Consider the following 12,588-nt stretch of genomic DNA (forward strand, 5'->3'; position numbering starts at 1 on the left):
GAGCGCGCTCGTTGTACAGCGTGAAGCAATGTTCTCAATTAGTCGCTATTACCTGGTTAATTGACTTTTCATCTTGAACATTTCACTGTAAACAGTATATACCGGTATGTGCCAGTCTGCGCAGCAGCCGGTCCTTTCTTCTGAAATCTCTCCCAATAAACATGAAATGAAATACTTGTTAAATAACAATCCCCGACTTAATGGTTTATTACTGTGGAAAACAATTTCTCATTTTGAGTTATTTTAGTCAAATTATGTGTGAAAAGTATAAAAACCTAGATGTCAACATCACATCTTAGGTTATTGCTTACCTTTACTTCTCCACCAGATGATCCTAATACTATTTGACATTACAGTCCCATTATTATTTATGCATAGGTATGTAGAATAGTATTCAACGAGTCAGCCTTATGTTGTAATTGCTTTAATTGGTCCAAAACCTTATCAATAAAATTGTGCCCCGGTAGACTGAAACTTTTATTTTATTGGAAATATTTTTTGTCAGTATATGCCATCCTTTGTTGGCACTCATCGGCTGTCATACATAACCACAGGATGGTTTTTCCCATGTCTCCTTCTCCAAGTAGACCCTAGAGTAACTATAGGAGTAACAGCCATAAACCTGATGGGAATGTAGGAAGTGGAATGGGAAGATACAGCGGCAGTAGATGATGATGGTTGCAAGTTCCAGTCTCAGGTTATACTGGAAAGGGTTGTTCTGCAGCACAAATTAAATACTGTGCAAACTATGAGGTTGTATTATTCAGTCTATGTGTTCATGATGATCCTTGCTCTTATGCCATCCAGTGATTCTTCTTTGTCATAATGTACCTAAGACTCCCATGAGAACTGTTCTCTCTGAGCATTACCATTGGATTATTTACAACCATTCCATTCTTTGTCCATCTGTTTGCATTTCTAAAATGATTTAGTAAAATAATAAACCTTTTCTTATCAAGCAATATTTTTTCTTTTGGGCACTTTGTGTTTATTCTTATTGGTTATAAGTTTTTTATCTTCTTTTTCTGATGTTTGCTATTACAGTGTCCTTGGCATCAAGCACAGTTGGTTTAGCTGGACAGGTTGTCCACACAGAAAGTACAGAAGTGGTGCTGACTGCTGACCCCATAGTAGGATTTGGAATACAACTTCAGGGTAGTGTGTTTGCCACAGAGACCTTGTCTTCTCCACCTTTGATTTCCTACATTGATGTTGACAGTCCGGCTGAAAGGTGAGCTCACAAGTGTTTTGCTGGCCAATAGTGTTTGTATAATAGTATTTTTTCTATGTATTACCTGTAACATCAGAAAAACAAAAAAAGAGTGCCAACTTATGATTTGGTACCGCAGCCCGTTCCAGTACACACTTGATTTGGCACTATTTGTCAGTCATCCTGATTCTATAATACAGGTATTCCTGGGATAAAACAAGTTAACCATGGGTATGGGTAGTGCATGAAACTGACTATACTGTGCTGCAATGCAATATGAATGAGTCTGCATATGCTCCTTCATCTTTGTGGATTTCCAATAATAAAACCAAATTTTATGAACTTGTGTTGTTTATACAGATTAGATTTTTAAGGTAAAACCTTCTGAGTTTGGTTGAAGTCACTGATAGTATTATGTGTAGCAGATCCTTGCAGGGAGACTGTCCTTGTAAGAAAACATAGTAAATGACTGATTTTTTGTTTTTCTGGGTGTGGTGCCAGGCCTACAGGAGTAGAATAAGCTGTGCTTATCAGATGTCCACCATAGCCTTTCCCACTCTATTTTAATGAAATGGACATTTGGCTGAGCCCAGCTTGCATATTATTGGGCACATGTTGGCCTACAACTATTAACACATACTTGCCAACAGTTCATGAGCACTTTTTTTGTAGACAGAAGAGTGTGATCCTCAGCATGAACTTTTCCAGGCATAGGCATGCCCCCTATTTCACAGACCATGGCCACTTTACACCATGGAGCATTCTCCCCTGATTGTATATTTAATAACACATAAAAAGTCCATGGGTCACCACTTTCCTGGAGATCTAAAAAGGCTTCTGCTGCTCCTGGGAGATGTGCTAATTCTTCCAGAAGAGCTCCCCTTTTTCTGGAAGCTTCTCAATGTTCTTGGGAGAGATTGCAAGTACATTTTCCTTCATCCAATCGTATGTACATAGATGAGCTGTGCGCTCTTACATATGGAAATCAATATATTCATACAAATACATCATTGGTCCTCTAACAACAAGACTTTATGGAGATTTATATAATGGTGTAAATGCAAAACTATCCTTGTTGGCCAAAGTAAGTAAAACAAAGTGCAGTTTTCATAGGCGCCATAGCAAGTGAGAGCTTCACTGTAATTGTTGGGCAACAAAGGCTATTTTTCATGAGCCATACCAATGACCAATGTTATCCCAATAGTGTGCAATCCATCCATTATAAATTTCTGAGATTCTCCTATGAATTCAGAGAGAGAGAGAGAGTCAAAAAATGAAACATGGACTCTGATTGTTTCCTATACACAAAAACGTTCACTATGTTCTCTCTGAGCCAGTTTCGATATATCTAAGACCAGTGTGGAACATATATTTTTTCATGTTTATCGATACCTGTGGTAAATGCAACCTGTGAATGGAAACTATAAAGTTGATTTCAACCAAAAAAGTGTGAAATCCGCTTGTCCCCTGAGTGTCGCGCTCTAGTGCTTCAAAGCAAGGGGAGCCCTACTCTTCACAGTGTAGGTGTATACACTGAGGAGATATGGCAGGAGTATTAATATTCATGCTCTGACTGAAGTTGCCCGCAGTGTGAAATTGCCATGTTTGAATGCTTTTATTGTAGACATCCAGGCTATTTTCCCGCTCACTGGAGCCTTTGCTTTCCCCAAATGAGTATGTGAATGGGTACAGCGCAGCTTCCTTTCCCTCTGCTGTTTGAGTAAAATTCTTTCTTTTTTCGGACAGCAAATTTATCAAAGCTTTTTGTTTGTAATACTTTTCTTGGCTCCTAATAAATTATGCAGGATCGTTCACTCGGCGTGCAGCACATAATGAAATTTCTGTCCTGACAATAAAATATCATGTTCTTGATCTGGTATGAGAAGATTAACAAGTTCCAGAGGCTTTATCATGCAGGCTTTTCCATCGGGGGGCCGCAGGCTATATTAATTACAAAAGAGAACATGCGCTGAAAGGGGCTGTCACATCTAGGAGTCTTATATTCCTCGTGCCATTGGGGAACTTTTATCAGTCAGCACTATGTATGAGTTCTGATCACTTCCGAAGAAAGTGCTAGTATTGAATAATTAATCACATCTTTAGGACATTTTATTGGCATCTGAAACGCACAGGTTCCTTTGTATACAGAATTGGGGGATGTCATTTTTCCTTTTTCTTCCAAGGGAAAACACACAGAAGGTTTTGCACATTAAACTAGAAATTTCACTTTTTCTATTGTAGAGTAACCTGTTGGTATACCGTACTGATCATTCCAATAATAAAAACCTTATCCCCTTGCAGATGTGGAGTCATACAGGTAGGAGACCGGGTGATGGCCATAAATGGGGTGCAGACAGAGGACAGCACCTTTGAAGAAGCCAATCAACTGTTAAGAGATGCAACCATTGCTGGGAAAGTAACCCTGGAAATAGAATTTGATGTTGCAGGTTAGTTCAGAGACCGTTCTTAACTATTGATGTGCCTAATAAGAATTACATGTATCCTATGTGACAGTGCTACAGCTATACAAGTGTATTGTGAGTAGTGTATGTAGTGTAGAGACATATGCAAGCCATAGTCACTGCTAAGGTACTGGACTGGTTTGTGAGTTTGGATGTTTGTGGGTTTGAATGTTTGTTCCTCAATCACACCCGAACGGCTGAATGGATCTCCTCGAAATTTCGCACACACCTACATATTGGCCAGAAAGGGGTAATAGGCTACTTTAAAAGTGTGTCACTCACCCCAAAACGCCACCACGACCCTCCAAAGTTGTGTTTTGCTCCGCTGTTGGCCCGGGCATGACGTCACCGCAGAGACTTACACACAGCTGCTATTGGTGTATGTCGGTGTGTGGGCGGGATAGGGAGCCAGTACAGCGGCCCATAGGTTGCTGCTGAATTGTGGGCATGGCTAGTGCGTGGGAACCCGACGCTGAACATGGTGGCTGCCCGCATCACTCCGAACGTCGCTGACATGCCGGCGGCCACACATTACCTCAGGCTGGCGTAGCATGCAGCAGCGCATCCAGCCCCAACAAGCCCACACAGACGCCACGGGAAGGACCACACATGCTCGCTGAAGCTGCGGCCATAAGACACACACCTCCCCAGCATGTAAATGGTGAGTACTGCAGGGAACAGGGATCGGCAGGATGCTTAAGGGAGGAGAGGGGTGCTGGTGCTACGGGTTACGGAGGGGGCTGGGGGGGTGCGGGTTTGGCAGCAAAGGGCAGAAGGTAAGTAGGGGGGAGGGGGGCCAGATTGCACATGTGGAAAGGGGGGGAGGGGGTACATGTAGGAGGTGACTGTAATCTCTAAAGGGGGGAGAGGGGGCTTGGAATGCGGGTGGGGGGTAAGGAGAGAGCCGGAGGCATGGGTGGGGGAAAAAGGGAGGGCCGGAGGTACAGCAGCGGGGCTGTGGGGTCCCAGCCTACGATGCTGTTGGAGGGGCCTGCGCCGGCCGCAAGGAAAGGGCCGTGGGGGGGCCACGGGCGGCACTGCAGGTGGTTCGCGCAAGGGTGAGGGGACAGTGGACGAAGTCGCGGGTTATAGCTAGTATGACAATAAAGCTGGTTTAGTATTTGTTTAGCTCAGTGTAGGGTTCAAGAAGACTTGGTGAAGGTGCAAAAAATCAACTTCTTTTACTAAAGCTTCTTATCAAAAAGGAGCTCACTTTGTATATAACAGTTGCAATAATGCTCCAAAAAATAACAAAATAACTTTACAGTTTCCAGCTACAAGTTGTTTGGTTCAGGCCTTGTTCCAGTTTACTATAAGACTGTCTAATAATATGGTCTTGATGCTTAGGCTTGGCTGCTCTGGCACTCATTGTAAATACAAGAGAGCACTCCATCCCCATGAGTGATGCAGCACACGTTTGTTCACCAGCCTGCCTGCAACAATCTTTCTATCTTTTGTGTGTCAGATTTTGTCCTGAAAGATGAACACAAATTTCTCACACAAACTCAAAAATTATCCACTTACATAGGTGAATATATATTAAAAAAAAAATAGGTGCATTGTTTGTGTGTATTACAGCTACTAGCATGCCAGAACTTCAGTGTTCAGAAAAATTTCACTATAAGTCACATCCATAACAAGGTAACATTTAGTCTGTACGGAATACATAGAACCAGAGTTTCTTCTACTCTGAAGTTCTGTTTCAATATATATTTTTATATAACCTGTACAGAATACTACAGAAAGTCTATAGGCATTTACTTTACATCGTACAGCATGAACTTAGTAACAAAAACAATAAAGACAAACAGCAGGTGTAAGGAGTAGGAGTATAATGTATAAAGCTGTATAAACCCATTCCAGAAAGTTCCTGCTGTGAGCCAGACAAGGAAAATGAAAAGTTAGATGTTTTCCAATGGTGCTATGAATTATTAAACAGGACACTTTTTGGGGACCTCACGTAAAACGTGTCACGTACATTTGTTCGTATTCCTAATTGTTTATGACATTCACAATTATATCACACACACCGAGGGCATGGAGGACTTTATTTGGGGTTATAATGTAAATGACCTAGGGGAGGTAAATATAGCGTAGAAGGAAATTTGATTTTTAGATTATATGGAAGGGTTAGAATTGGGTAATTAGATGGGATTTGTAGGAATTTATGGAATTCTTCCTTTTGTACATTAAAGTCTGAGAGATCTCATATTGTCTTGCGTTTATAGAGATCATCCATATATAAAATATCCTTTAATAGTGAGCTGAAGTGCTAACTTATCATTCTGTGTAAATAACCCAGAGGTGACCTCTTCTCACTCCACACATCTCCGCAGAGCTGCACCATGACATTTTCTCATTGATGGTGTTATATATTTAGTTGTTCTTCCTCTCTAGAGTCTGTGATACCCAGCAGTGGGACATTCCATGTTAAACTACCAAAGAAACACAATGTGGAGCTTGGCATCACCATTAGCTGTAAGTAAATATATTGACCATACGTTCACATTCTACTTTGTAGACTCTTCATGGTTAAACATTTTTGCAGAAATAAATAATTAACAATTTTGCAGTTTTAAACATTTTCTCTAACAATCTTAATGGTGATAGTCTTTTATCTTCATTGGTAATGGATATGACCATGAATGCAGGAATTTTCTATGGTCTGGCATTTGTCAGAAACCCAATCATGATATCTTTATTGTGACCCGGTTTTCTTCTCACACATGCACTGCCCCGATTGCTTCTGTGTAAGGAATAATGAACTCATGGCTGGGTTCTTAAGAAGTTCCAGACCATAGAAGGTTCCAGTATTTATGGTTGTATTCACTGGCAACCAATCAAGACAAAAAGTTATGTTTGTGGGAAAACTCCTTTAAGAATACATGCATGCTCGGCACACTGCTAAATCATGTTATTTTTAATATGATTCCAGTCTTATGAAAACCTAAATCCATAGACTACAACAGATGTTGTATCTAGTCCTGGAAACAATCATAAATCGGTAGATCGTAAGTTATATGCCTCATCTTCTCAACATTGTCATTTGTGTAAAGAAGTGACAGTATAGGCTATCTACAACACATCAGAATGTTAGATTTAAACTACGTGATCTTCAAGGATCTTTTCACATGTATATCATTCTGCCATGCTGCATTTGTACTTGCTGCTTATCTATGCGCCACCTCCTATACATTTCTGCAGATGTCACTTTGGGGGTCACTGTTATTGCCCAGTACAAAAAGGGTCAATGCAGGTTTATACCCAGTGGAAATGTTAAGATATTAATGTTTAACTATTCAACACAGATGCTGAACCACCCCTTGAGGTCCCATGGAATATTGTAGAGATTAAGCAAATATTGTATGGGGCAGTAAGGGTATAAATGACATTGATTGAAATGATCAAACTGCTGAATAAAAGACAATGAAAGGTACTTAAACTGCGTTGCTAAAAGCACAGTATGTGTATAATAAGGAACTAATGAATAATGGATAGAGATGGGTCAGCTGCTGGAAATAGATATAGGCTGGCGAGCTGTAAGTTAAGTTACTACTGTCTCCTTTTCACTTAACGGAAGGGAGATAATGTCAAGTTAAGAGCGATCAGGTTATTTCCCAGTGGGTATCGCAGGAGGCTGGCATGGCTAACAAGTCATTAAAGTCACTGGGCCTACACGAGAGGGAATATGTAGCACAACAGCTTGTTGTTACAAATAGAGGCTGTCATTTTGATGAACAGATTTTTAATTTGGCGGACAAGCGCAGATGTATTCTGTGTTATTAGAGACTCGCATATGCTAACTGAGACTCATATCACAACATTTGCTTCTGTTTATAGCTGATTTTCTGCATTAATGTCATGATTCTCAAAATATAAATAAAAGCTTGTGTTATGCACAGACATCCCATGTTATTCTAGCAATATGTAAGTGCCTAGTGTGTAAGGAGTTGCAGGATTGTCTATAGGGTCCTAAAAACATATGGGATCCTTCTTCATTCCTGTTAATTTTTTTTATTAGTATTTGCCGATCACACGATCTGTGTGTAGCCGAGCATCAATCACTGATAGGATCGCCCCATGGCTAGATGACTGGACATACAGAGATGGCTGTCAATTACCAAAAGGACCTTCTCCATGACTAGATGACTGGACATAGATAGCTGTCAATTACTATTAGGCCCACCCCCATGACTAGATGTCTGTAAATATAGAGATGGCTGTCAGTTATGGATAGGACTGCCCCCATGACTAGGTGGCTGGACATATAGAGATGGCTGTCAATTATTGAAAGGACCTTCTCCATGACTAGATGATTGGACATATAGATGGCTGTCAATTACTGATAGCACTGTCCCCATGACTAGATGATTAAACATATAGAGGTGGCTATCAATTACTGACAGGACTGCCCCCATGGCTAGATGACTGGACATACAGAGATGGATGTCATTTACTAATATATATATATATATATATATATATATATATATATATATATATATATATTTTATTTTCTTAAGAATACAATGTACTGTCATATAGAGATATTACTATATACCAATACATTATGTAGGCACAGTACAATATTATTGCATCTTGATAGAAGAAAAAAAAAACTATTGACAACAATAGAGCTTGTGGCTCAGTCAGTAGAGTAACTGCCCTAGGTATTGTTTTGTGGGCTCATACCTGATGAATAAAGTAAAACTATAAATTGATGGAGGACCTTCAGGCAACCACCTCACTAAAATTCACTGCACTGAGGTGATGACATCACAGTATTTTTCTAACAGAATATTAAATATATCAATGTTCTCAGCTCCTTCCGCTATATAAAATGGTGCCTGAAATGTTGTTTTTTTTTTTCTTCTTTAAAATGGTTCACTGGGAATAAGCCAACAAATACACCCTACGTACAGTTACCTGCAGACCGATAGTAAAATGCATGAGATTGTTTTGCCTCCAGCGGTTTCACCATAAAAAAAATGCCCCTTTCCTTAGAGAAGAGGAGTGACAGCCATTTTTTTTTTTTTTTTTTAATCATAACCTTGATGTCAAAACTGCATCTTAATATAAGGATGCGGATAGGTATCGGGGCAGGTACCTTGGCCTAATTTTGTAGTTTTTTTTTCTTTTTGGTCTGTTCCCAGAGAGCATCTTTTAAGTACACCAGAAATTAGACAACTACTCCACTTTTCCTTTTAGACACCCAGTGAAAGCTCCTGTCTTAGAAAGTCTGAGAAAATCTACAAAGGACGACAATACTATGAAAAATTACTTGGAATTTTCATTAGAAACTTCAGAAACATTATCACAAATTGACTTTTTTTTAAATGTCTTGCAGCTCCTTCCAGTAGGAAAACTGGTGATCCTCTGGTTATTTCGGATATAAAGAAAGGCAGCGTCGCACATCGGTGAGAGTTATGAATATCAATGTTTAAGGTTTATAAGCCAAGCCTATAATATGCTGTCATGTTGTGTTCTGCTATGAAGACTATTGTAAGATCTTTTATGGTGGTGCAGGGCTGCCTATTGTAGAATCACCTTTGCTTGGTAAGAAGTATGCATAGGCTTTACTGTATACCATATATCATGTTCAGGCAGAAGAGGTGACTGAGTGACCGTCCAAGCAACCTACAGTATATGCTAAAATGGGGCGCACAATGGAGCATGAATAAAAAGCCTCATTCATCTAAGATGAACACATTGATGTTTTCCTCCCTGGATAACCCCTTTTACCCTGGGACAAGCCCTTCAAATTATGATCAGACATTTTCTTTTTTTTTTATTCGATGTTCCTTTGAGTTTGAAATGACCTTTTACCAGAAAGTGATTCATTGATAAAAATGGCTTTTACCTAGGAAAGCTCTGCTGACAGGAGGCTCCTTTTGCTGCCTCATGAATAACATTTGCAATGCTAACATCATCATCATTTTTCACTGAGGGTTGTTAAACTGCAGAAGTCACTGCTGAGAGATGTTACTAGCATATGTAGTGGGAACTGATGTACGGTATATGAATAAGATGGACAAAGTTGCCACTATTATAGCAGGGTTAGGGAATAATAATAAAAATGACTCTTGTAGTGTTGGGAAGATTTATTTTAACTTTGAAAACACTTGTCTGAAATAGGAGGAAAAAAAAATCTACTTTTTGCCCACCAGAAATAGCGCCACTGCAGTTCATGGGCTGTGTACGGTATTACATCTCAACCTTATTCATGTAACTAGAACTAATCCGTAGTTCAGACAGTGCATTGGCAGAAGTGGTTTGGTTTCCAGCAAAAGCAAAACCCATTTATATTCTTATCACTTCAATGTCTTTATTTATAGGTTTCTTTATGGGGGTGTTTTGACCTATATCCCTCTTAATCATTGTAACACATTTACAGTACATTGGTGGATTGTGTTTTAAGTAACTACATAGAGTCTAGTGTATATAATGTTCCAGACAGGAATCTTAGGGAAGACTCATAGCTATAACTTCATATACACAGCACAGGCACCCTGGAACTGGGGGATAAGCTGCTTGCCATCGACAACATTCGCCTGGACAATTGCTCCATGGAAGACGCAGTTCAAATACTACAGCAATGTGAAGATCTTGTTAAGTTGAAGATACGCAAAGATGAAGATAACTCAGGTGGGTGAGCAGGTCACTGCTTCTAATGGTGATCTTTACGCTGGTGGAGATTCTTGTGGGAAAATACAGGATGGATTGACATGTGAATTCTGTTCCCACAGTGCAATGTACCTATATAGCAATATTTCCTTTGTCTGGTCTGTAGTAGTAGTGCTTTATCTCCAGATTCCCTCATCCTGGCATAAAAACAGGGAAACATGGGGTAAGACCTGCGACTCAAGCTGAGATGGGTGAGAAGAAGCTGGTGGGGAGTCACCTAGTAGACACTTCTTTTCAAGCCTTACTCTTTCATGCTGGCTATGGGTAGGACAGCATGAGTCTGCTGAAAGGTTTCCTTTGATACAGTTGTACTATATGTTCAATAGCACCTACACTTAGATATGGCAGGCAAAGGTACAGGTGTCCTGTATATTGAATGTATTGAATGCACAGGCTTGAAAAGTAAACTACTTTACCTTATGTTGGCCAGTAAATATAAGATACAATATAAAATGACATATTTTTCTATCGCAAATACCAATTTATCTACCTATAACCAAATTAGGTTAGACAGCAACAACCTTGGGGGTTTGTCCTTGTGGATGCATGGCAGATACCCTGTCCTCTATTCTGGAGAAAAGAAGTTCTCCACCAGCAAAAATAAGATCAGTTTATTGGAACCAAATCCATACACCATGTATTGGCCATTGAGAACTCTCTAAGAAACCGTCCTGAAAAGGGAGAAAGCAAAGCAATGTAAAAATATGTTTTAAAGGTCTAGGCACAGAACAAAGACAATGCTTGCAGGGTAGCATGTAGTCCATGCTGGAATTGGAGCTATTTCTTGGAGATGCATCTGCTTCTGTCAACAATCTCAGACTTTGCTATTGCACATGTAAAAATAAATGTATTCAAAGTGAAATGAAAATGACCTGGTTAATGGGATGTTTATGTCTAATAAAATCGATGACTTTGACGGGTCAGTGATGGTGCCCGGAGATCCAATTAATTTTTTTCCCCCTAGAATTTATTTTCACATTCAGGCAGTAAACATGGAAGTTCAGTAGTTTAATGACCAACAGGGTGGTAAAATGATTGCCAAATCCTCAAGTGGAGAAAATATGTATCGCCCCAGTAAGCCTAAATGTTTGGCTGCAGCGTACAGGGATGGCATGTTGACTAATAAAGATGTGATGCTCTTAATCTCCGAAGTGTCCGTAGTTAATTGCAGATTATCTCAGCAGTAAAACTGAGGCACAAATTTCACACTTTTAGATGAACAAGAGAGCAGCGGAGCCATCATTTACACAGTTGAGCTGAAGAGGTATGGCGGGCCCCTAGGAATTACAATTTCTGGCACTGAAGAACCTTTCGATCCAATTATTATTTCAAGCCTTACTAAAGGTGGACTAGCAGAAAGGTAATGTAAAGCTATCTATCTATCTATCTATCTATCTATCTCTCTATCTCTCTATCTCTCTATCTCTATCTATCTATCTCTCTATCTCTATCTATCTATCTATCTATCTATCTATCTATCTATCTGCCTGTCTGACAAACCCCAAGTGACCCCATCACTTTTGATGTTTAGTAAATCCTCATTACCATTTTGGTACGTTGTGACATACAACTGATTCTGTAGGTTAGGAATAAGAAGGACTGTTTATGTTTATGTCTTTTAGATCTAAAAAAAATTAGCTGGTGCGAGTCTTCCTATTTTTTATATACTGTAGCTGTGACCCAAGTCTTTTAACCACTGCTTCAATGGAGCTCTTTGTAGCAAAGCTCATAGAGAGCAGATATTAAGGGCCTGTTATGTGCTCACCTGCTACTAATAACTTAGGAGAACCACAATTAGAATATAAGAGGCGACATATCTCTGGACATGATAGAAAACACTACAGTTTATTTAAGATGATGGATTGTGAAGTGTGACGATGACTCATTCTCCACTCCAGTCTTATTAACATCACAATTCCATTCAAGAACAAAGAGCCTGCCTCACAAATGTTCCTGCAAAATGGTCTTTTTCTTTTTGTATTGATTAAAGTAAGAAATTAGTTGTTTTGGGGAGGTTTTTCTACTTAATTTTTTGTTTTTCTTCTTTGATAGAACGGGCGCAATCCACATAGGGGATCGGATTCTAGCCATAAATAGTAACAGTCTGAAAGGAAAACCTTTGAGTGAAGCTATTCATCTACTGCAGATGGCAGGAGAAACCGTCACTTTAAAAATCAAGAAGCAAACAGATGGTAAGCTAGATCATTGGAGAATAGGGCAACAACCTAAACT

General features: G+C 39.6%; 1 protein-coding gene across 7 annotated transcripts in view; it reads left to right on the forward strand.

The window, feature by feature from the left end:
• Window positions 1–12,588, forward strand: part of GRIP1 (glutamate receptor interacting protein 1) — a 355,754-nt gene that overhangs the window by 330,958 nt on the left and 12,208 nt on the right. For all 7 annotated transcript variants that reach the window (XM_075274408.1, XM_075274410.1, XM_075274404.1 and 4 more), the window contains 7 exons: window positions 1,045–1,231; window positions 3,512–3,657; window positions 6,070–6,150; window positions 9,020–9,089; window positions 10,172–10,317; window positions 11,572–11,716; window positions 12,409–12,548. In XM_075274408.1, coding sequence (XP_075130509.1) covers window positions 1,045–1,231; window positions 3,512–3,657; window positions 6,070–6,150; window positions 9,020–9,089; window positions 10,172–10,317; window positions 11,572–11,716; window positions 12,409–12,548 — 915 coding nt within the window. The remainder of the gene's footprint in view (window positions 1–1,044; window positions 1,232–3,511; window positions 3,658–6,069; window positions 6,151–9,019; window positions 9,090–10,171; window positions 10,318–11,571; window positions 11,717–12,408; window positions 12,549–12,588) is intronic.

The sequence above is a fragment of the Leptodactylus fuscus genome, chromosome 5 (assembly GCF_031893055.1).
Source record: "Leptodactylus fuscus isolate aLepFus1 chromosome 5, aLepFus1.hap2, whole genome shotgun sequence".
Lineage (NCBI taxonomy): Eukaryota > Metazoa > Chordata > Amphibia > Anura > Leptodactylidae > Leptodactylus > Leptodactylus fuscus.